Source organism: Capra hircus, chromosome 10 (genome assembly GCF_001704415.2).
Source record: "Capra hircus breed San Clemente chromosome 10, ASM170441v1, whole genome shotgun sequence".
In the NCBI taxonomy this organism is placed as follows: Eukaryota; Metazoa; Chordata; class Mammalia; order Artiodactyla; family Bovidae; genus Capra; species Capra hircus.
In genome coordinates, this window is record NC_030817.1 from 31020999 (window position 1) to 31046426 (window position 25428).

The 25428-nt window shown below is 37.5% G+C and overlaps 1 protein-coding gene across 1 annotated transcript in view; it reads right to left on the bottom strand.

The window, feature by feature from the left end:
• LOC102176425 (leucine-rich repeat-containing protein 9) overlaps positions 1-25428 on the bottom strand; it is a 117546-nt gene that overhangs the window by 77693 nt on the left and 14425 nt on the right. The window contains exons 7-11 of the mRNA XM_005685936.3: positions 17778-17933; positions 14705-14901; positions 13589-13720; positions 2394-2570; positions 1943-2060 (exon numbers count right to left, since the gene is read on the bottom strand). Coding sequence (XP_005685993.2) covers positions 1943-2060; positions 2394-2570; positions 13589-13720; positions 14705-14901; positions 17778-17933 — 780 coding nt within the window. The remainder of the gene's footprint in view (positions 1-1942; positions 2061-2393; positions 2571-13588; positions 13721-14704; positions 14902-17777; positions 17934-25428) is intronic.

The following is a 25428-nucleotide window of genomic DNA, read 5'->3' on the forward strand; positions in this document are numbered from 1 at the left end:
AGAAACAAAAACCTGTTTTTATCAGTTAAAACCAACTAGAGCTAAGAGAGATTATATAATCTATCTAAGACTGAAGCAGAAATTGTAAAGTCATGATTTAGACTCAGGTCTGCTCCTCCTTGTCACTATCTTGGAGTTTTGAAATTACAAGTCGCTTCAGTCGTGTCCGACTCTGTGCGACCCCACAGACAGCAGCCCACCAGACTCTGCCATCCTTGGGATTCTCCAGGCAAGAATACTGGAGTGGGTTGCCATTTCCTTCTCCAATGCATGAAAGTGAACAGTGAAAGTGAAGTCACTCAGTCATGTCTGACTCTTAGTGACCCCATGGACTGCAGCCTACCAGGCTCCTCCGTCCATGGGATTTTCCAGGCAAGAGTAACTGGAGTGGGTTGCCATTGCCTTCTCCATTGAAATTACTGGGTTGGCCAAAACATTTGTTTGGGTTTTTCTATACCATCTTTATTTTATTGTGGTTAAAAAAATAAGGTAAAAGCTACCATTTTTAAGTGTATAATTCATTGGCATTAGTACACTGACAATGTTGTACAACTATCACCACTACCTATTTCCAGAATTTCATTCCAAACTAAAGCTGTATACTCATTAAACAATAACTCTCCATCCCTCTATCCTCCCCAACTCCTGGAAACATCTACTTTCTGTCTCTACCAATTTGTCTATTCTAGATATTTTATGTAAGCAGGATCAGACAATATTTGTCCCATAGTGACTTGTTTCTTTTCCTTAATATAATATTTGCAAGGTTCATCCATGCTATAGCATGTATCAGAATTTCATTTCTTATGACTGAATAATATTCTATTGTATGTATATACCACATTTTATTTATCCATGCAGCCATTAATGGAGATTTGAGTTCTTTCTACTTTTTGGCTATTGTGACTAACGATGTTATGAACAAGTATCCAAGAACTTTATCATGTATATCTTACTAAATCCTCACCACTCTGTGAAGGATTACCCTCATTTGCCAGAATGGATCAAATGAGCAGAGAGGTGAAGTCACCCAGCTGGTGAGTAGGAAAGACAGGATTCTAATGCAGCAATATTTTCAGGTTATGTGTGCCATGATGAGAAAAGGATTAGGAAATACTGCTCTATACCTGTGTACTACAGCTAGCTGTCTCATCAAGTGGGTGGAGGACTGAGAAAAGTTGATTGGATGTTTTGGAGCTCATAAGTGATCAAAGATAAAACAGTATCAGTATCAAGGTGGGGAAGATGAAGTAGAGAATAAAGAAATGGTGGTAGTAAAAGTAAAGAGAAAAACAGAATGACAGAAAGCACAGCAGTGTTAAGTGAATGAATTTTTTCAAGATGGAGAAGATCTTGGAGTGTTGAAAACAGATTAAAGAAGTGGATTTCAAGATCATTCACAAAAGGATCACAATATAAAATGTAAGATGCCTAGAAAGATTAAATAGGCAATCATAAAGGTAAAATAATTCATGATTCAACCAACTGTAGATTGAAAATACTTGGGAAAAAAAAAAAAGAATTTCAGAAAGTTCCAAAAAGCAAAACTTGAGTTTGCCCTGCTTCCACAATTATTTACACAGAATTTATATTGTATTTACAATTCTTTACATAGCATTTACATTATATTAGGTATTATAAGTAATCTAGAGATGATTTAAAATATACAGAAGGAAGTACATAGGCTATATGCCAACAGAATGCCATTTCATATAAGGGACTTGAGCATCCTTGGATTTCAGTATTTGTGGGAGGTCCTGGAACCAATCCCTCTTGAGTACTGAGGGACTGTACTTTTCAGGATAGCACTAACTTTTTTGTGAAACAGTAGAAGTTTGCTATAAATATAAATGAAAGGATTGAGAATCAAACTATGCTTAATCAGTGGCAGAGCTTTATTCATTAGGAAGAAAGCATTATTTTGAATAACATTTTATGCTACCTTGCTTGTTTCACTGTCTTTGAATCCTTTTTCAAGTATTTGTAGCAGATGCTTTTTCTTCACTGTAATTTCAGGATCAAAAACATAAAAAAGGCATTCCAGCATCTTTCGATAGCTCCTTAAGAATAATTAAGACAAAAAAAGTTTTAGAATTGATTTCAAAAAAGCCTAGCCACGCGTAGGATGACCATATGCCCTAGCCAGGATATTTCCCATTTACGCTGGATGTTCCAGTGTCATTCTTAAATTTCCACTCCTCCTCAGTCTCAAAAAGAGCTTCAGTGTGGATAAACCATGAGGTCATCCTAGTCAGGAAGATGCATTAAAGGAACTATTTACTAACAAAGATATTTTCAATACTGTAAACTTTTAGCCAGAAAGACTTTTTGTTGTTGTTACAAAATAAAAGCAGGCTGTTGTAAAATGTTTCTTATGGAAGTTAGTTTCTTACTCTGAATCATGTATATGTTCATTGTCCAAAAACTTTTGGAATTTCTCTTCAAATTTTAGTCTCAGAATACGGTTATTAACCTTGATGACACGTTTTACTTTCACTCCTGTAATACCATATGTTCTGAAGTCCCACGTACAAAAACGTGATAGAATTAATTCATAGCAGGAATTAAACCTATATGGGAATACAGAATATATACAAAGAAAATAACAGACTTTCCTTAAAATGTTGAGAACACAAAGTTACATATGAAAAAAGTAATAGCCCATATTTGACGTTTCTGCTAAAGATACATGCTGTTTTGTTTCTTATATAATCAATAAAGGAACTGCTAAACTCTGAAAGTGTTACTCACTCAGTCATGTCAGACTCTGTGAGACCCCATCGACTGTTGCCCACCAGCCTCTGTCCGTGGAATTCTCCAGGCAAGAATACTGGAGTGGGTTGCCATTCCCTTCTCCAGAGGCTGTCATTCCCAACCCAGGGATCAAACCCGGGTTTCCAGTACTGCCTGGATTCTTTACCATCTGAGCCACTAGGGAAGAATAACAGCTCTTTTATTAATAATATATTTGTTCTGACTAAAAGATATGGAGCAATCCTCCAGTATTGTAATCGTTTCTTTTGGGGACGTCAGTGAAACTACACGCTTCTGGCTTGCATCTTATTGGCTACTCTTTCATGATTTTATTTGCAGCTTCTTTTTCCTCTGACAGACTTCTAAATGTTGGATTGCCCCAGGAATCAGTCTCTGGCTCCCCTCTTGTTTCCATAAACCCTATTAATAGGTGATTTCACTTGGTCCTTTGGCAATATATGTTTTAAATATATATGTATATACACACACATATATATACACCTATATTTATTATACTAGTAAACTCCAACATTAAATTTTCAGGCTTTACCTTAACTCCACTTAACTGGATATACCCACACTTGAATATCTAACTACCTGCTTGCTATGTTCACTGGAACACGTAATAGGCCTCTCAAATTTAACTCACCCAACACACCTGCCTTTAAACCTGCCCCTCCTGTTTTCCACCTCAGTGTATGGCACCACCATCTAACTAGTGGCTTAGGTTAAAATCCCAGGAATAAATCATGCCTCCACTCTTCCTTACCAATATCCAACTCTTCAGCAAGTCTGTTTGGCTCTATATCTAAAATATATCCTGAATATGATTCTATTTAATCACCACTGCTATTATCCTAGTTAAAATCACCATCACCTCTCAGTTGGACTATTGCCATAGCTTCATAACTAGGGATACAGAAGTGAAAAAGGCAGGAATCCTGCTCTCATTGACCCTATAATTCCAAGGGAGTTGGACACAAAAATAAACAATACAATATAAAATATATAAACTGACAAGTGCTCTGAATAAAGAAAGGTTTGGGGTAAGGAATGGAACATGGGATACTTAAGAGAGGTCTTGCGTAAGACCTTTGGAGAAGATATTTAAGCTAAGAATTGAAGGAGAAGTAGGGGTCTGCTATGTGAGGATCTCATAAAAAAGTAACTAAGGGCTCATGTGCTCTCTGCTGCCCTTACCTGGTCATGCTCAAAGTAATTCTGGCCCTGTCTTACAGTAGCACAGGATTTAGATTAATTTGAAATTTAAGATAAGGAGGATCAACTGTATGGTGACTCCAGTGGTAAAAAATCTCCAATGCAGGAGATGCAGGTTTGATCCCTGGGTCAGGAAGATCTCCCGGAGTAGGAAATGGCAGCCCACTCCAGTATTCCTGCCTGGAAAATTCCACGGACAGAAGGGCTTGGTCAGCTACAGTGCAAGAGGTCACAAAGTCAGATATGACTGAATGACTGAGCATGCGCCTAACAGTATGGTGACAGATGGAAACTACATTTTTGGTGGTGAGCACGCTATAATGTATACAAAAGTAGAAGTATACTGTTGTACACACGAAACATATTATGTTATAAGTCAATGTTACTTTAATGAAAAAGAATTAAAAAGAAAATTTTTTTTTTTTTCCAAAGAGAAACAAAGACAAATCTCAACATCCCAAACACTGGAACACTGGCACCAATGGTGCACACTCCCAGAAAGATCCATCTGATGAAGCAGATGAAAGCCGTCACTGCCTTTTCCCACAACATTGTGGAATGGACATTGACAGTGGGAACTGTTGAGGGAAAGAGCCATTCTGACTCCATGATGGATCTCTTTCTTTGACTTTAACCTTTGTTTTTTATTGCTTGCATGTTTGATGAATGGACAATTACTCACTTCTACTCTGGTCTTCCAGGAATGCAAGAACCAGAAATGGCACAGGAAACTCTAAGTAGTATGATCCTTTCATAGGGCTTTTCTTTGTCTGGGAATTAATCAGTTGATCCCTTCTTTATATGAAATTCCTAGAGCCTTGGAGATAGAGAACCCTGGTACTAAGAGGACAAGGGCTCTGCTCTCTGGGGTCACAGAAGTAAAGCAATTCATTCAATCACCTGGCCACACTGTGTGCATGGGGAAACATCATTCCAGCTGGAATACTGCTGGAGGAGGGAGGAGCGAGAACAGAGCTATACTGACAGAGAATTAATGAGACTTACAATATCATCAATACCTCATGGAGGATGGTAACTTCTCACAGCTGAATATATGCTACCTGCACTGGGGAGCATGTCATCACTGCTTTGAGGTATCTGCATTTTAGTCTGAACCTGAAATCCTGAAATAAAGACTCTCTAGGGCTTTGTATAAAATAATATTGAAATCTGCCACACCTTTGCTTCAAAGAGTCCCATAGATTTAAGGGCAAAATTCAAACTACCCAGCCTAGCCTATAAGACCATTAATGATCAGGCCCTTGTCATGTGAAACTACTGAGTTCTCTAGATATATTATACTACTTACATACCCTTTCACATGCTGCTGTTGCCTCTGCCTGCAAAGTCCTTCCTCTAATTCTTTGTGTAGTTAACGTCTATCTGTCCTTCAAAATTCAGATCAAAGCATCTCCCTTCCTCAAGTGCCCTACTTACCACTAGCACATAGTATAGAATGTGACTTACGGTAGAAGCTTAATGGATGACTGCTGAGCAAGTGAACAAAATAGAAAAGACTCAAAGATTAAAAAGATACAGTCTCTATATTCACTGAGTTTATAAACCAACAAAGTGAAAAAGTAATAGGTCAAGTATAACCAAAATTATATATAGAGTATAAGAGAGATACAACTCAGTGCTATGAAGATTCAAAAAGAAGAAAGAATAACAGTGACTACAGCTGATGGGATTGACAAGAAAATCCCTCACAAAGGGCTGGGGATGTAAGGCATTCTGGGGGAAGGAAGCAAAACAAAGAAAACCATCTGTGTGATGGTGTACCAGGTATACTCCAAAAGCAGTGAGGCATGCATAGTTTAGCTGACTCTGAAGCAGTTTGAAAAAGGTTTAAGGTAATTTGGAGACACTACAGTGAAGGACACTGAAAGTCGGTGAAGAGTTAGAATGTAATTTGGAAGATAACAAGTTCGTACAAGAGGCTTTTGTTGTTTTTAACAGAGTGGTTGGCGTAGGAAGGGAGCATATGGGAAAACTAGCTGTCTTCACTGACTGCCTGGTGAATACTGAGTGCCCACTACAGACAGACACTGTACTAGATATTGCAATAGTCTGAAGTGAAAATGTTAGTCACTCAGTTGTGTCCGACTCTTTGTGATCTCATGGACTGAAGCCTGCCAGGCTCCTCTGTCTATGAAATTTGCAAGGCTAGAATACTGCAATAGTCTAAGTGAAGGTTGTGAGGCAGGTGATTTTGTTACAAAGGAGAGAATGAATTCAAGAGACATTATGAAGAGAACCTGAGGGTCTTGCTTAGACTGATTAGATATGAATATTGAGGAAGTGGCTTCAGTGCTTATGGTGCCTCCACGATGAAGACAATGGTAGTACTACAAACAGGAATGGAGGAGGCAGAAGAAAAGGATGGTTTGTAGGCAGGATGAGGAAAACAAAAGCAAAAAGATTAAGGACTAAAGATTTTCACATTAACTTGTCTAATCCTAGCGGTCGCCTTTTGTGATAGACTTTTTCTTACTTTACAGATAACGTTCAGATGGATTAAATAACTGCTTTAAGACTATGCAGACAGAGTGTGAACATAGGCTTTCTGATTTTAACTCCACTTAATATTTTATTACTTTATGGCTGAGTTCCCTTTTAAATGTGTTGAGTTTTCCTTGCTAGTTGGACATTGGGATAGATTCAAGACTGGTGTAAAGGAGAAAAAATTAAGTAATTTTGACAGTGCAGGTGTAGAAGAAATTATCAAGGGAGAATGTAAAAAGAAAGTAGAAAGTGTCTAAGTACAAAAAATAACTAGAGAAGTGAAGTTATAAGAAAGGAATTGCTAAAGGCATCAAAATCTGCACAGATTAGGAGACTGAAGGCCCCTCATTTCACTGGGTGCCCTCTCTCATTCAATGAGACCTGAATGTGTGAGCATCCATAGTGGTGATATGCACATAAACTAAGGTATTCAGTTACACAGAGAGATGCCTACAAATGTTCATTAATACACAAATGATATACTCATCTAGCATATGTAGAATATGCATATTTTAAATGACTGAAGCTTAATAAAATATATTAAAGTGTACTTCAAAATCCTAAACAAGCATTTAATAAATACTGTTAACTTACTTGCTGACTTACACCATATCAAAAACAAATATAAAACAGTATAAAGCAAAAAGTCTAAGTTTCTGTAGCTGCCTAAAACAGGGCAGCATGAAATGTTTATAAATAAAAGGATTAATTACTAAGTTATTTTATAGACAAAAGTGGACCTGTTAAATATCTATAAATTGATATGGAGACTTCAATTAGTAGTTATTGATTGAATTATGAATTCAGTAGTGGCTGTGCTTTGCTGGAGCAGCCGTGAAGAGATACCCCCACATCCAAGGTAAGAGAAACCCAAGTAAGATGGTAGGTGTTGCAAGAGGGCATCAGAGGGCAGACACACTGAAACCATACTCACAGAAAACTAGTCAATCTAATCACACTAGGACCACAGCCTTGTCTAACTCAATGAAACCAAGCCATGCCTGCGGGGCAACCCAAGACGGGCGGGTCAGGTGGAGAGGTCTGACAGAATGTGGTCCACTGGAGAAGGGAATGGCAAGCCACTTCAGTATTCTTGCCTTGAGAACCCCATGAACAATATGAAAAGGCAAAATGATAGGATACCAAAGAGGAACTCCCCAGGTCATTAGGTGCTCCATATGCTACTGGAGATCAGAGGAGAAATAACTACAGAAAGAACAAAGGGATGGAGCCAAAGCAAAAACAATACCCAGTTGTGGATGTGACTGGTGATAGAAGCAAGATCCGATGCTGTAAAGAGCAATATTGCATAGGAACCTGGAATGTCAGGTTCATGAATCAAGGCAAATTGAAAGCGGTCAAACAAGAGATGGCAAGGGTGAACGTCGACATTCTAGGAATCAGTGAACTAAAATGGACTGGAATGGGTGAATTTAACTCAGATGACCATTATATCTACTACTGCGGGTAGGAATCCCTCAGAAGAAATGGAGTAGCCATCATGGTCAACGAAAGAGTCCAAAATGCAGTACTTGGATGCAATCTCAAAAATAACAGAATGATCTCTGTTCTTCTCCAAGGCAAACCATTCAATATCACAGTTATCCGAGTCTATGCCCCAACCAATAATGCTGAAGAAGCTGAAGTTGAATGGTGCTATGAAGACCTACAGGACCTTTTAGAACTAACACCCAAAAGAGATGTCCTTTTCATTATAGGGGACTGGAAAGCAAAAGTAGGGAGTCAAGAAACACCTGGAGTAACAGGCAAATTTGGCCTTGGAATGCGGAATGAAGCAGGGCAAATTTTGCCAAGAAAATGCACTGGTCCTAGTAAACACCCTCTTCCAACAGCACAAGAGAAGACTCTACCCATGGACATCATCAGATGGTCAACACCAAAATCAGATTGATTATATTCTTTGCAGCCAAAGATGGAGAAGCTCTATACAGTCAACAAAAACAAGACCAGGAGCTGACTGTGGCTCAGATCATGAACTCCTTATTACCAAATTCAGACTTAAATTGAAGAAAGTAGGGAAAACCGCTAGATCATTCAGGTATGACCTAATTCAAATCCCTTATGATTATACGGTGGAAGTGAGAAATAGATTTAAGGGCCTAGATCTGATAGATAGAGTACCTGATGAACTATGGATGGAGGTTTGTGACATTGTGCAGGAGACAGGGATCAAGACCATCCCCATGGAAAAGAAATGCAAAAAAGCAAAATGGCTGTCTGGGGAGGCCTTACAAATAGCTGTGAAGAGAAGAGAGGCGAAAAGCCAAGGAGAAAAGGAAAGATATAGGCATCTAAATGCAGAGTTCCAAAGAATAGCCAGAAGAGATAAGAAAGCCTTCTTCAGCGATCAATGCAAAGAAATAGAATAAAAGAACAGAATGGGAAAGACTAGAGATCTCTTCAAGAAAATTAGAGATACCAAGGGAACATTTCATGCAAAGATGGGCTCGATAAAGGACAGAAATGGTATGGACCTAACAGAAGCAGAAGATACTAAGAAGAGGTGGCAAGAATACACAGAAGAACTGTACAAAAAAGATCTTCATGACCCAGATAGTAATGATGATGTGATCAGTAGTCTAGAACCAGACATCTTGGAATGTGAAGTCAAGTGGGCCTTAGAAAGCATCACTACGAACAAAGCTAATGGAGGTGATGGAATTCCAATTGAGCTGTTTCAAATCCTGAAAGATGATGCTGTGAAAGTGCTGCACTCAATATGCCAGCAAATATGGAAAACTCAGCAGTGGTCACAGGACTAGAAAAGGTCAGTTTTCATTCCAATCCCAAAGAAAGGCAATGCCAAAGAATGCTCAAACTACCGCACAATTGCACTCATCTCACATGCTAGTAAAGTAATGCTCAAAATTCTCCAAGCCAGGTTTCAGCAATACCTGAACTGTGAACTCCCTGATGTTCAAGCTGGATTTAGAAAAGGCAGAGGGACCAGAGATCAAATTGCCAACATCCGCTGGATCATGGAAATATCAAGAGAGTTCCAGAAAAACATCTATTTCTCTTTATTGATGATGCCAAAGCCTTTGACTGTGTGGATCACAATAAATTGTGGAAAATTCTGAAAGAGATGGGAATACCAGACCACCTGACCTGCTTCTTGAGAAATCTGTATGCAGGTCAGGAAGCAACAGTTAGAACTGGATGTGGAACAACAGACTGGTTCCAAATAGGAAGAGGAGTACGTCAAGGCTGTATATTGTCACCCTGCTTATTTAACTTATATGCAGAGTACATCATGAGAAACGCTGGACTGGAAGAAACACAAGCTGGAATCAAGATTACCAGGAGAAATATCAATAACCTCAGATATGCAGATGACACCACTCTTATGGTAGAAAGTGAAGAGGAGCTAAAGAGCCTCTTGATGAAAGTGAAAGAGGAGAGCGAAAAAGTTGGCCTAAAGCTCAACATTTAGAAAACGAAGATCATGACATCCAGTCCCATCACTTCATGGGAAATAGATGGGGAAACAGTGGAAACAGTGTCAGACTTTATTTTTTTGGGCTCCAGAATCACTGCAGATGGTGACTGCAGCCATGAAATTAAAAGACGCTTACTCCTTGGAAGAAAATTTATGACCAACCTAGATAGCATATTCAAAAGCAGAGACATTACTTTGCTGACTAAGGTCCATCTAGTCAAGGCTATGGTTTTTCCAGTGGTCATGTATGGATGTGAGAGTTGGACTGTGAAGAAGGCTGAGCGCCGAAGAATTGAGGCTTTTGAATTGTGGTGCTGGAGAAGACTCTTGAGAGTCCCTTGGACTGCAAGGAGATCCAATCAGTCCATTCTGAAGGAGATCAGCCCTGGGATTTCTTTGGAAGGAATGATGCTAAAGCTGAAGCTCCAGTACTTTGGCCATCTCATGCGAAGAGTTGACTGATTGGAAAAGATTCTGATTTGGGGAGGGATTGGGGGCAGGAGGAGAAGGGGACAACAGAGGATGAGATGGCTGGATGGCATCACGGACTTGATGGACGTGAGTCTGAGTGAACTCCAGGAGATGGTGATGAACAGGGAGGTCTGGCGTGCTGCGATTCATGGGGTCACAAAGAGTCGGACATGACTGAGCGATTGAACTGAACTGAACTGATACTAGACGATTTATAAGGCAAGTTCTGTCTGTCCCCAGGGAGCTCACAGAGTCACATATTTTCTTCTATGGTACTTGGAAGTGATTGCTTTACATTGTAATGGCCCTGTATCTATAACTAGGTTAAAAGCTTCTCAATTACAAGGACAGTATCTTTGATGCTTTGGAGTCCCCATTTGATAAATGTTGTCTAATGTCAATAGATAACTAAATTGGCAATGCATAGGTAAATAATATGATCTGCAATGAAAATGCTATAGTGGCAACAGTCTACTCAACAGGCAAGTCTCTGTAAATCTGGGACTTTTTTAAACTGAATAATAAAGCCCTTTAATTTTATAAAAGAAATGAAGCTAAGAAATATTCAGTGATACACAATTAGAAATCTGCAATGCTCTTGTATTATAAAGAAAGGTTTTTTTGGTATAACACTTTATATTTTCTAGTTTATATTTATATTTACATTTTATATAAATATACATATATATTTATATAAACTTTATAGTTCTAGCTCTATTCCAGTACTTTTTATTTAAATGGTAAATCATTGGCTTTAAAAATATTACTAATGATAAGTGTTTAAATAAAGTAACTAGTTATGTGCCACACAGAGTAATTTAAAGCATTTGAACAGCAGTTTCTTAATATACATAAAAGATCAGGGCTACGGTAGTCGTCAAGCTTGTAGTATGGTAAAAGTAACCAACAGTCCTTAAAATTCTGCCAACATCTATCTGATGGTCTCCTTAAAATGGATCCAGGTTATTCTTATTAAAACCAAGTAAACAATTATTAATGCTTATTAAAAATCCAAAAAGCTATCTAAATTACTATCAGGCTGACACAGTTACCTAAATGGCTTTTTAGTTATCTTGCTTTTACATATTTTTGTAAAAGCTAATCTACTTATTTTGTAAAGAGCTTACTTTGTGTTAAGTTAAAAAGAAAGAACGAAAAAACAACTCATGTAGGTTGAGTGAATACAAATGAATGACTGAAGAATGATGCATACATCCTGCAAGAGACACCATTCATTTCTTATCCTTGAAAAATCAAGGCCTCCACGTGTTTACATGGAAAGTGGGGTCAGTAACTTTTATATGAAAAGGTACTTTTAATCTGAAAAGTGAAAGTGATAGTTACTCAGTCTTGTCTGACTCTTTGTGACCCAAGGACTATAGCCTGTCAGGCTCCTCTGTCCATGGGGTTCTCCAGGCAAGAATACTGGAGTGGGTTGCCTTCCCTTCTCTAGGGGCTCTTCTCCTACCCAGGCATCCAACCCAGGTCTCCTGCATTGTAGGCAGATTCTTTACCATCTGAGCCACCAGGGAAGCCCACCTTTTATGTTTGTACATAAAAAACATATTATGTGGTTAAACAAACAGTGATAATCACTGGACAAGTGGATGTGCTGATACAAAAGAAAATATTTTAAAATATTTCTTTTCCCTTGGGCAGAATGTCTTATACTTTTCCACCAAAGTTCCCCAGGAACTTTTAGTAGCTTTTACTCACAGAAGTGAGTTAGAGCCTCATCTAATAGAATCAGGGGGCTTGGCTTAAAGCACGTGCATGCTTGCTGCAGTGCTAAGTCACTTCAGTTGTGTCCAACTCTTTGCAAAGCTGTGGACTGTAGCCTGCCAGGCTCCTCTGTCCGTGAAATTCTCCAGGCAAGAATACTGGAGTAGGTTGCATGGCTTTTTCAAGGGGATCTTTCCCACCTAGGGATCGAAACCGTGTCTCCCTGCAGCTCCTGCATTGCAGGCAGATACTTTCACACATGTTTCTGTCTAAAAGTTACTGAAGTTTTGCATTTTAGTCCACAAAAATTGGTGTTTGTTTCAACACTGACTGTGAGTAAAACTATCCTCAGGGGTGAAATACCAAGTCCATTCTGTAGCTGTAAACGTTTCCTGGTTTCTCTCCACAATCCAAGTTTGCAGTATGCTTCTAGAGTTTGAGGGAAATCTTCAGCTCATTCATAGGCTTCTTGATTTTGAGAAAACGATTGCAGAAATGTGAAAGTTGTAATTATGACATTTTTGTGCCAAGGCTCTTTTTTAGGATTATTTTTGAGGGTTGTACCCTCTAGTTGGGCTTCCCCAATGGCTCAGCAGGAGACACAGTTTCAATCCCAGGGTCGGGAAAATCCCCTGGAGTAGGAAATGGCAACCCACTCCAGTATTTTTGCCTGGGAAATGCCATGGACAAAGAAACCTGGTGGACTACAGTCTATGGGGTTGCAAAGAGTTGGACCTGACCGAGTGACTGCGCAAACACACACATACACATACATACACTCTCTCTAGCTGAAGCAACACAACCACTTCCTTGTGTCTACCAGTAGGACTTGATTCTGAAGTGTAGATGCCTGCTTCCGGCTTCCGTTTTGGGTGGTTATTCTGTTTTTGTCCAGATAGACTTTCCACCTGAATTTTTAGTTTTTAAGTATCTGCCTTATTTGAAAACTCATATAAAGTCTATGTGCACCCTGACTGTAGCTAGTTCTAGACAACTAGTTTGACTCTGGGAACTCCCAGGAAATACACTAGGCAGCATCCTCCAGTGTTTGCAACCTGCTGCTGCCAATCCTGCTTTGCCATTCTTTATCTGTTCTAGCTTCTCATCCAGTAGTCAGAAACCAGGGCTAAATAAACAGTATAAATAAACAGTATAGACATACATAAAATGAATTCTTGACCATAAACTTTTCTAAATTATATTCTGCTCTTGGGCTAAGGGAAATTGAGTAAAAAGTAAAGAATTACTATTAGGATGTTTTCAAGTTAGCTCATGGCAATTGTGTAAACAGAAATGTATAGATGTAAAGTAAGTGCCAATTTTCAGTTGATGAATACTGTATAGAGAAAGTGTGTTGAAATGGGACAATTTTAGATGTTTGTAAGTTGATATTTTGGTCGATGATCCTAAGTACTTAAGATTAGTTTTAAAGCTATAACTAAATTTCAAAAGATTTACCAGTCATCGGATCGAGTGCCTTCTTCAAAGTGGATATTTCCCACCGTCTCCAATTCAATTAACAAAAATGGGATTAATAAACTATGACTTTTCTTCTTTCGCTTTACTTCAATACGATAAATTGCTTCAATTCTATTTAAGAAAAAACCAAACATTAAAATTATCTAAAAATCACAACATTAGAATTCATGATAGCTTCTTCTAAGTTGATGTCAAAATACAAGGCTTTCATCAGTGGATAAAGAAAGCCTGGTGTTAACAGTTAAACCAAGTAAAAGACATTCTATTTTTGGCAATTATAATCACCTCAAATTTTGTTAACCTCAGAATAAGTGAAGGTTAGAAGACTCTCCTGGCTTTACCATTTATGATTCTCAGATTTTAGACAAATTGCAACATTTTTCTACTGCAATTTCTCAGAAAATAACATTACTGATAGTACTTATACCCGAATAGGTCTTTTTGAGGATTATATGCAAAATATATGTAAAGCTCTTAGAAGAGAATTTGGCACCGAGGAAGAATTCAGTAAGTATTACTTATTATTTTGTTATAAATATTTTTAATTACAAATAAAAATAAAAATATATAATATATAAAAATATAATATAATATATAAAAATATAATATAAATAACAAAATAACCAACTTATCCACTCTTAAGTAAAAGGAAACTCACAGTACTTACTAAGTCTTCTTGATTTCTGTTTCTAGTTGATACTCAACCTGAGTTTGTTTCTACATATTTCCAGACAACTTTTGTATGTGCTTTGCCCAGTCTCATCTATGTTGTGAGTTTCTGCACCAGTAGCAGCTAATGTTAAAAAAAACTAATTTTTTTAGTTTGCAGATTAATGTTTTTAGGTGTGACAAGAAGCCACTCAAAGGAAATGCACTGTTTCTGGTAAAGTATTGCCTCTGTAAAAAACTAAATCTAGCTTTAAACCAGAGATGCCCATCTCTCCTAAGAACTGGACTGGAAACACATTTTGTGTTGTACTTCATACTGTAATTCTTTCCATTCCTGAAGGAGAGAATTGGGCTCAACTCATGATGTAGAACTTTCTTTTTCTTCATGTTTCAAATTTTAACAACTAGATAATTCATTAAACATACTCATCTAGTTTTTTGTTCCAGAATGTTACCCTTTCATTCAAGGCATTTAGTTTGATCACTATTTTCTGTTGAAGACTTGGTTCTTCTGTGACAGTTTCACAGATTTTTGATTTTTCAAGCTCAGTTACTTTATTGTTATTGGATCTATCATTGTGTCCTTTCCCAGATCCTTTGAGTTCAGTCAGTTCCCGTTCCAACTGTTGAAATCAATGTGCCAGAGAGCAAAATCATTAGTGGAATCTATCAGATATTTAGTTAACTTAAATTAATAAAGTAGAAACCTAGATATAAATAAGTCAAACTTCATAAAACCATGGCAAACACATGATTATAACTTTAGTTCAAGTTCAGTCACCCAGTTTCTCTTGCCCAAATGAAAGACAATATTAACTACTTCAAACATAGCAGTTCTCTCAATTGAAAATAAGAAAAGCAAAGAAGTAAATTTTAAAATATTATTGATGAGTTAGCTTCTATTAAAGTAAAATGATAAGAAATGCTGGTTTTGATACAAAGCAAATATCTAAACTAGAAATAATGTGATTTTTACCACTCCTGCTGCTGCTAAGTCGCTCCAGTCGTGTCCGACTCTGTGCGACCCCATAGACGGCAGCCCACCAGGCTGCCCCGTCCCTGGGATTCTCCAGGCAAGAGCACTGGAATGGGTTGCCATTTCCTTCTCCAATGCATGAAAGTGAAAAGTGAAAGTGAAGTCGCTCAGTCGTGTCTGACTCTTAGCGACCCCATGGACTGCAGCCCACCAGGCTCCTCCATCCATGGGATTTTCCAGGCAGGAGCACTGGAGTGGCTTGCCATTAACCACTCCTACTTTTCAATTTTTCAACTACTTTGGTATTCTGGGAAGATTAACATAAAAACACATAAAGGCACGGGTATAGCAGTGCCCATTTTTCTCTTTGCCTCAGTCTCCTATATGACTCTGCACAATAGTTATCACCATAACTATTGAAATTTGGGATTTTTTTTGTTCATAAAGGACTTTTTTGCATTCATTGGTATTTTTAAAATGTATTATATTAAAGTATAAGATTTATCTTGATTATGGAGGTTTTGGACCTTCCCTTAAATTTTGAGCCCGAAGTGAGTGCCTCACTGGCCTTACCCTAACCTGTCTTGTAAGATGGATTTCAAGATAAATTGTACTGTACACAGAGAGGTGTATACAAATAGACTAATTTGTTAAGTTTCTCTACTCCCTTCTCTGTAATGGCTATATATAGTTAAAAAACTAAGTAAGCATATTTTATAAAACTGTCTGTAGTTTATATAACCTATAGCTACTATTTTTCACACATTAATATACCCATTTGCACATGAAAATGGCAGCTAAAGAGTGATTTCCATATACTGGTTCTCCTGTGATTTTTTTATTCAAATAAATAATTTGAATTATGTTAATGTTTTAACTTTAAGGATATTTTTGACTATAATTGAATTTAAACTTGTTCATTTCAGAAAGAGTATTAAATGTATTTAAAAACTTGGTTTTTAATGGCTACATACCATTCTATCTTAAGAATGAATAATTATTCCTCTCTTTTTAAATGTAAACATTTAGGTAGTTTCCAGTTTTTATTATTACTAATAGCACAGTGATGAATATTCTTATATATAAGTATTTATCCAAATCCAGTAGTAGATTTACTGGGTCAAAGGCTATGAGCATTTTTAGACTGTTAGTAATATATATGACCCAATTACACTCTCGTCAGTGGTGTAACAGTGTCACACCCATCTTCCCCAGGTGGGCTTCCCGGGTGGCCCAGAAGTAAAGAATCTGCCTGACAGTGCAGGAGATGCAGGAGACTTGAGTTCAATCCCTGAGTTGTGAACAACCCCTGGAGTAGGAGATGACAACCCATTCTAGTATTCCTGCCTGAAAAAATTCCACGGACAGAGGAGCCTAGTGGGCTCCAGTCCATGGGCTTGCAAAGAGCCAGAAGCGACTGAGCATGCACACATGCGTCTTCACCAGGCACACTATGACAAGTTTATAGGTGAAAATGGTGGCTTGTTGTCTTATTTCATACCCAGGAATTCACAGTCAGACTGAGGTCTTCTTTCAAATGTTTATTAGACAGTTTTTATTTCTTCTATTGTAAAATGAAAGTTCATGGAATTTGTTCCATTTTTCTATCTGGATATTTCCTTTTTGTTTTGTTTATGAGTAACTTTATCCTAAACAAAATTTTTCAGATTGTCATTTATTATTTATTTTCATTAATGATGCTTTTTAGCACAAAAGCATTTTTTAAAAATCAAATCTTAATTCTGGTCTCCATGATTTTTAGTGTTTTTCTAGAGTTTATAGTATTTTTCTTATTTGGCAGAGTGAGATCAGTCAAATACATTACTGCTTTTTTATGATTTTATTTTTACATTTAATTCTTTTTCCCCATTATATTAGCTTTTGGTAAAGTATTAAGTAAGGACTCAATTCTCCTACTCCCAAGTAGTGTGACTGTTTTCATAACACTATTGTTTAAATAAACCATTATTTTCCTATACTTTTTATATACAATAAATTCTGATACATACAAAATTCTGTTTTGAGGTAATTCTTCATTTTTCAGAGTCCACTTTTAGTAAAGGAAATTCAATTTATTCTAAATAAAAAAGGAACATACAACTACTAAAGTATAGCTTGTTATAAAGTTCCCACCATGTTGTATACCTTAATAGTGTTAGTGAAGGAATATTTTAGCTCTTTAGACAAAAAATGAATTTTGAGCACAGCCTGCTGGTGTCTAATAAAAATTCAGTGAAATAAGTCTCACAGATCTCTATAACTCAGTGAATCATATTGAATTACCCAGCATTTTAAAAATTTTGTAAATTAATAAGCCTATACCCTTTTTAAATTGCAGACTTCTAAGCACAGAATGAAGCCAATTTAAGTACCCAGAATCAAAACATTTTCAGGGCAAACTTACTTGAAACTTGGTACAAATGTATATGTATAATTCTATATATACATATAAAATTTAAAAGATAATGCCATCTGCCAGTTTTCTTAAGACATGGCTATTGAAATTTTATGATATTATCTTACATTTTTTTTCAAAAAGTTGAATAATTTTATTCGTTCTTCTGGCAACTTCTGTAATTTACATTTTCGATCATTCAGTTTTTCAAGATCTTCATTAAGATGCCTCTGAACAGTTTTTATACGCATATTGTAATACATTATTTTTTTCATTGCTGTGGTCTAAAAGTGAGAAAAAAATCCAGAAGGTTAGCTGAAACACAATATTATAGGTAATTATCAGTGGCATTATATGAGTGTGGTGTGTTTATATAACAATCTAAAGTTTTATATGCTCAGTTACTAATAATATTAGTTGAAATGATAATGGTTATACAGAATTCTCTACTCAAATTTAATAAGCAAAATATAAAATTACAATTTACAAAAAGTATCATTTAGGTAATGCAGCAGTACTACTAAAGCTAATATATTATTCCTATTTGATTAATTGAAAAAAATAAATTTAAGAGAATAAAAGGTAACATTATTCATTTTTAAAAATCATGGTTAAGAAATAGCATTTCATGTTTTTTTTCTCAAATTTGTAAAATGATGCTCTAAATGAATTTGTTTTAGATTGAGCAAGTCACTAAATTGTCAATCTAATTCAGTTATCTTGAATTTCTCAATATCAATGGATCATGTAGTTATCAATGCTTATCATGATAAACTGATTAAATCCACCAGTAAGAAATACACCAGGTGCCAGGAGCTTTGCAGGCACGACTAGCTTCTCCCCATTTTATGGACTGGAAAGCGGAGGCTCGAGAAGTCTTGGAAAGCACTTTAGGTTTCTTAAGAGAACAGTGGCCAGCCTGCCTCAGAAACTCCTGTTCTTTCCATGGCACCTGGGAGTTTCCTTGACCTTGAGCTTCTTCCTGTTTGGATTTCTCGATGTAGGTGTGGTGGATTCTTTACGAGCTGAGCCACTGGGAGTTATATCACATTTGATGAAGACATCATAGTGGTGAACCAGACACGTTCCCAGTACTGCATGGGATTTACAGTTTAGTGGGAGGATATAGACCAAGACCTGAGCCTTTGGACTGGGAGCACTGACTCCAAGATCCTAGAATACCAGAGAACTAACTCTCAGGTCAGTTCAGTTCAGTCACTCAGTTGTGTCCAACTCTTTGTGACCCCATGGACTGCAGCAGGCCAGGCTTCCCTGTCCATCACCAACTCCTGGAGCTTACTCAAACTCATGTCTATTGAGTAGGTGATGACATCCAACCATCTCATTCTCTGTCATCCCCTTCTCCTCCTGCCTTCAATCTTTACCAGCATCAGGGTCTTTTCAAATGAGTCAGCTCTTCACATCAGGTGGCCAATCTACTGGAGTTTCAGCTTCAGCATCAGTCCTTCCAATGAATATTCAAGACTGATTTCCTTTAGGATGGACTGGTTGGATCTCCTTGTGGTCCAAGGGACTCTCAAGAGTCTTCTCCAACACCACATTTCAAAAGCATCAATTCTTCAGCACTCAGCTTTCGTTATAGTCCAACTCTCACATCCATACATGACTACTGGAAATACTAAAGCTTTGACTAGACAGACCTTTGTTGCCAAAGTAATGTCTCTGATTCTAATATGCTGTCTAGGTTAGTCATAACTTTTCTTCCAAGGAGCAAGCATCTTTTAATTTCATGGCTGCAATCACCATCTGCAGTGATTTTGGAGCTCCCCAAAATAGTTTGTCACTATTTCCATTGTTTCCCCATCTATTTGCCATGAAGTGGATGGGACCAGATGCCATGATCTAAGTTTTCTGAATGTTGAGTTTTAAGCCAACTTTTTCACTCTCCTCTTTCACTTTCATCAAGAGGCTCTTCAGTTCTTCTTCACTTTCTGCCATAAGTGTGGTATCATCTACATATCTGACGCTATTGATATTTCTCCTGGCAATCTTGATTCCAGCTTGTGCTTCATCCAGTCCAGCATTTCTCATGAAGTACTCTGCACACAAGTTAAATAAACAGGTGACAATATGCAGCCTTAACGTACTCCTTTCCCTATTTGGAACCAGTCTATTTTTCCATGTTCAGAATTTTCCACAGTTTGCTGTGATCCACACAGTCAAAGGCTTTGGCATAGTCAAAGCAGAAGTAGATGTTTTTCTGGAACTCTCTCACTTTTTCAATGATCCAACAGATGTTGGCAATTTGATTTCTGGTTCCTCTGCCTTTTCTAAATCCAGCTTGAATCTGGAAGTTCATAGTTCACGTACTATTGAAGCCCGGCTTGGAGAATTTTGAGCATTACTTTGCTAGCGGAACTAACCCTAGGGAGTATCAAATAGTGAGAACTCACACAAAGGAAACCACTTGAATACAAGACCCGGCATCACCCAACCACCAGTAGCACGCTGTGCAGGACACCTCATCCAAACAACAAACAAAACAAAAATACAAATGCAATCATCAGCATTTTACCAGTAGTCATGTAGGGATATGAGAGTTGGACTATAAAGAAAGCTGAGCACCAAAGAATTGATGCTTTTGAACTGAGGTGTTGGAGAAGACTCTTGAGAGTCCCTTGGACTGCAAGGAGATCCAACCAGTCCATCCTAAAAGAAATCAGTCCTGAATACTCATTGGAAGGACTGATGCTGAAGCTGAAATTTCAATACTTTGGTCACGTGATGCAAAGAACTGACTCACTAGAAAACACCCTAATGCTGGAAAAGACTGAAGGCAGAAGGAGAAGGGGCTGACAGGATGAGATTGTTGGATGGCATCACTGACTTGATGGACATGAGTTTGAGTAAGCTCCAGGAGTTGGTGATAGACAGGGAGGCCTGGCGTGCTACAGTCCATGGGGTCACAAAGAGTCAGACATGACTGAGCAACTGAACTGAACTGAATTGAATCCTCAGCAGACAGGATTACCACCTCACTCAGCCTTGCCCAGCAGAGGAAAAACAAACAAACAAACAAAAACTCAGCACAAATCTCACCCTATATGAAGCTTACACAAACCACTGGACCAAGCTTAGGAGGGCAAAAACCAAAATGAAGAAAGAATTCAACCTTGAAGCCTAGGAAAAGGAGACCTCAAACACAATAAGTTAAAAAAAATAATGAAAAGGCAGAGGAAAACTATACAAATGAAGCAACAAACTAGAAACACAGAAGTATAAATAAATGAAGAGGAAATAGGCAAACTACCTGAAAAAGAACTCAGAATAAGGATAGTGAAGATGATAAAAACCTTGAAAACAGAATGGAGAAAATGCAGGAATCAATTAACAAAGACCTAGAAGAATTAAAGAATAAACATACAGAGACAACACAATCACTGAAATTAAAAATACCCTAGAAGGAATCAATAGCAGAATAGCTGAAGCAGAAGAAAGAATCACTGAGCTGGAAGATAAAATGGTGGAAATAACTTCTGAAGAGCAGAAAGTAAGAAGAATGCAAAGAACTGAGGATAGTCTCAGAGATCTCTGGGACAATATAAACACACCAACATTCTATTACAGGAGTCCCAGAAGAAGAGAAAAAGAAAGGGTATGAGAACATTTTTGAGAAATTATACTTGAAAATTTCCCCAACATGGAAAAGGAAATAGTCAATCAAGTCCAAGAGGCACAAAGAATTCCATACACGATAAACCCAAGGAGAAACACGCCAAGACACATACTAATCAAACTAACAAAGACTAAACACAAAGAAAGAATATTAAAAGCAGCAAGGGAAAAGCAACAGGTAACATACAAGGGAAACCCCATATGCTTAACAGCTGATCTTTCAGCAGAAACTCTGCAAGCCAGAAGGAAATGGCAGGATATATTTAAAGTACTGAAAGGGAAAAATCTACAACCAAGATTACTGTACCTGGCAAGGATCTCATTCAAAATTGATGGAGAAATAAAAAGCTTTTCAGATAAGCAAAAGTTAAGAGAATTCAGTACCACCAAACCAGCTTTACAACAAATGTTAAAGGGATTTATATAGTCAAGAAATACAAGAGAAGAAAAAATATCTACAAAATCATCCCCAAACAATTAAGAAAATGGCAATAGGAACATATATATAAATAATTACTTTAAATGTAAATGAGTTAAATGCTCTGAACAAAAGACACAGACTGGCTGAATGGATACAAAAACAAGACCCAAATATATGCTGTCTACAAGAAACCTACTTCAGATCTAAAGATACATATAGACTGAAAGTGAGAAGATGGAAAAATATATTCCATGCATATGGGAAGCAAAAGAAAGCTGGAGTAGCAATCCTCATATCAGACAAAATAGACCTTAAAATAAAGATTACAAGAGATAAGGAAGGACACTACATAATGATAAGGAATCAACCTAAGAGGAAGACATAATTGTAAATATCTATGCACCCAACATAGGAATACCTCAATACATAAGACAAACACTAACAGACATAAAGGAGAAATTGACAGTAACACAATACTAGTAGGAGATTTTAACACCCCACTCACACCAATGGACAGATCATCAAAACAGAAAATTAATAATGAAATACAAGTCTTAAATAATACATTACATGAAATGGATCTCACTGATATCTTCAGGACATTCCATCCAAATGCAGAAGAATACACTTTCTTCTCAAGTGCACATGGAACATTCTCTAGGATAGACCACATCCTGGGTCACAAATCAAACCTCAGTAAATTCAAGAAAACTGAAATCATATCAAGCATCTTCTCTGACCACAATGCTATGAGACTAGATATCAATTACAAGAAAAAAACAGTAAGAAACACAAACACATGGAGATTAAACAACACATTTCTAAATAACCAACAGGTTACTGAAGAAATCAAAAGGGAAATCAGAATTTCTAGAAACAAATGACAATGAAAAGACAACAATTCAAAACCTATCAGTTCAGTTCAGTTCAGTCACTCAGTCATGTCCAGCTCTTTCTGACCCCATGGACTCAGCAGGCCAGGCCTCCCTGTTCATCACCAACTCCCGGAGTTTACTCAAACTCAGGTCCATTGGGTCAGTGATGCCAATCAACCATCTCAGTCTCTGTCGTTCCCTTCTCCTCCCGCCTTCAGTCATTACCAGCATCAGGGTCTTTTCTAGTGAGTCAGTTCTTTGCATCAACTGGCCAAAGTATTGGAGTTTCAGCTTCAGAATCAGTCCTTCCAATGAATATTTAGGACTGATTTCCTTTAGGATGGACTGGTTGGATCTCCTTGCTGCCGAAGGGACTCTCAAGAGTCTTCTCCAACACCACAGTTCAAAACCTTCAATTCTTTGGCACTCAGCTGTATTTATAGTCCAATTCTCACATCCATACATGACTACTGGAAAAACCATAGTTTGACTAGATGGAACTTTGCTGGCAAAGTAATGTCTCTGCTTTTTAATATGCTGTCTAGGTTGGTCATAACTTTTCTTCCAAGGAGCAAGTGTCTTTTAATTTCATGGCTGCAATCACCATCTGCTGTGATTTTGGAGCCGCCCCAAATAAAGTCTGTCACTGTTTCTACTGTTTCCCCATCTATTTGCCATGAAGTGATGGGACCAGATGCCATGATCTTCGTTTTCTGAATGTTGAGCTTTAAGCCAACTTTTTTACTCTCCTCTATCCCCTTCATCAAGACGCTCTTTAGTTCTTCACTTTCTGCCATAAGGGTGGTGTCATCTGCATATCTGAGGTGATTGATATTTCTCCCGGCAATCTTGATTCCAGCTTGTGCTTCTTCCAGCCCAGCGTTTCTCATGATGTACTCTGCATATAAGTTAAATAAGCAGGGTGACAATATACAGCCTTGACATTCTCCTTTCCCAATTTGGAACCAGTCTGTTGTTCCATGTCCAGTTCTAACTGTTGCTTCCTGACCTGCATACAGATTTCTCAAAAGGCAGGTCAAAACCTTTGGGATGCAGTAAAAGCAGTTCTAAGAAGGAAGTTTATAGCAATACCTCAAGAAACAAGGAAAACATCGAATAGACAACCTAACTTTACACCTAAAACAACTGGAAAAAGAAGGGAAAAAAAAAACCCAAAAATTAGTAGAAGGAAAGAAACATGAAGATCTGAGCAGAAATAAATGAAAAAGAAATGAAAGAAACAATAGTAAAGATTAATAAAACTAAAAGCTGGTTCTTTGAGAAGATAACCAAAATTCACAAATCTTTAGCCAGACTCATCAAGAAAAAAAGAGAGAAGAGTCAAATCAACAAAATTAGAAATGAAAAAGGAGACGTTACAATAGAAAATGCAGAAATACAAAGGATTATAAGAGACTATTATGAACAACTATATGGCAATAAAATGGATAACCTGGAAGAAATGGACAGATTCTTAGAAAAGTTCAATCTTCCAAGAGTTAACCAGGAAGAAACAGAAATTATGAACAACCCAGTTACAAGCACTGAAATTGAAGCTGTGATCAAAAATCTCCCAAAACACAAAATCCCAGGACCAGATGGCTTCACAGGAGAACTTTGTAAAACATTTAGAGAAGAGCTAATGCCTATCCTTCTAAAGTCAAAGTTGCTCAGTTGTGTCTGACTCTTGGAAGAGTCAGATGGAATTCTCCAGTCCATGGAATTCTCCAGGCCAGAATACTGGAGTCGGTAGCTTTTCCCTTCTCCAGGGGACCTTCCCAAGCCAGGAATTGAACCCAGATCTCCCATATTGCAGGCAGATTCTTTACTAGTTGAGCCACAAAGGAAGCCCAAAGTTAATACCACCTATTATCATGTCCAACTCTTTGTGAGCCCATGGACATCCATGGAATTCTCTAGGCCAGAATACTGAAGTGGCTAGCCTTTCCCTTCTTCAGGGACCTTCCCAATCCAGGGATCGAACCCAAGCCTCCTGCATTGCAGGTGGAGTCTTTACCAGTTGAGCCACAAGGTAAAACTCTTTCAACATTTAAAAAAAAAAAAAAAACTCTTTAAAAAAATTGCAGAGGAAGGAACAATTTTAAACTCACTCCATGAGGCTATCATCACCCTGATACCAAAACCAGACAAAGACAACACAAAAAAAGAAAACTACAGGCCAATATCAGTGATAAACACAAATGCAGAAATCCTCAACAAAATCTTAGCAAACAGAATTCAGCAACACATCAAAAAGCTCATACACCATGATCAAGTTGGGTTTATTCCAGGATGCAAGGATTCTTCAATATATGCAAATCAATGTGATATACCACATTAACAAATTGAAAGATAAAACCCATATGATCATCTCAATAGATGCAGAAAAAGCCTTTGACAAAATTCAGCATCCATTTATGATTAAAACTGTCCAAAAAATGTGCATAGAAGAAACCTACCTCAACATAGTAAAGGCCAGATATGATAAGCCTACAGCAAACATTATTCTCAATGGTGAAAAACTGAAAGCATTCCCCCTAAGATCAAGAAGACGACAAAGGTGTCCACTTTCACCACTATTATTCAACATAGTTCTGGAAGTCCTAGCTATAGCAATCAGAGAAGAAAAAGAAATAAAAGGAATTCAGATCAGAAAAGAAGAAGTAAAGCTCTCAGTGCTTGCAGATGACGTGATACTGTACACAGAAAACCCTAAAGATAGTGTCAGAAAATTACTAGAGTTAATCAGTGAATTTAGCAAAGTTGCAGGATACAAAATCAATATGCAGAAATCACTTGCATTTCTATATACTAACAATGAAAAATCAAAAAGAGAAATTAAGGAAT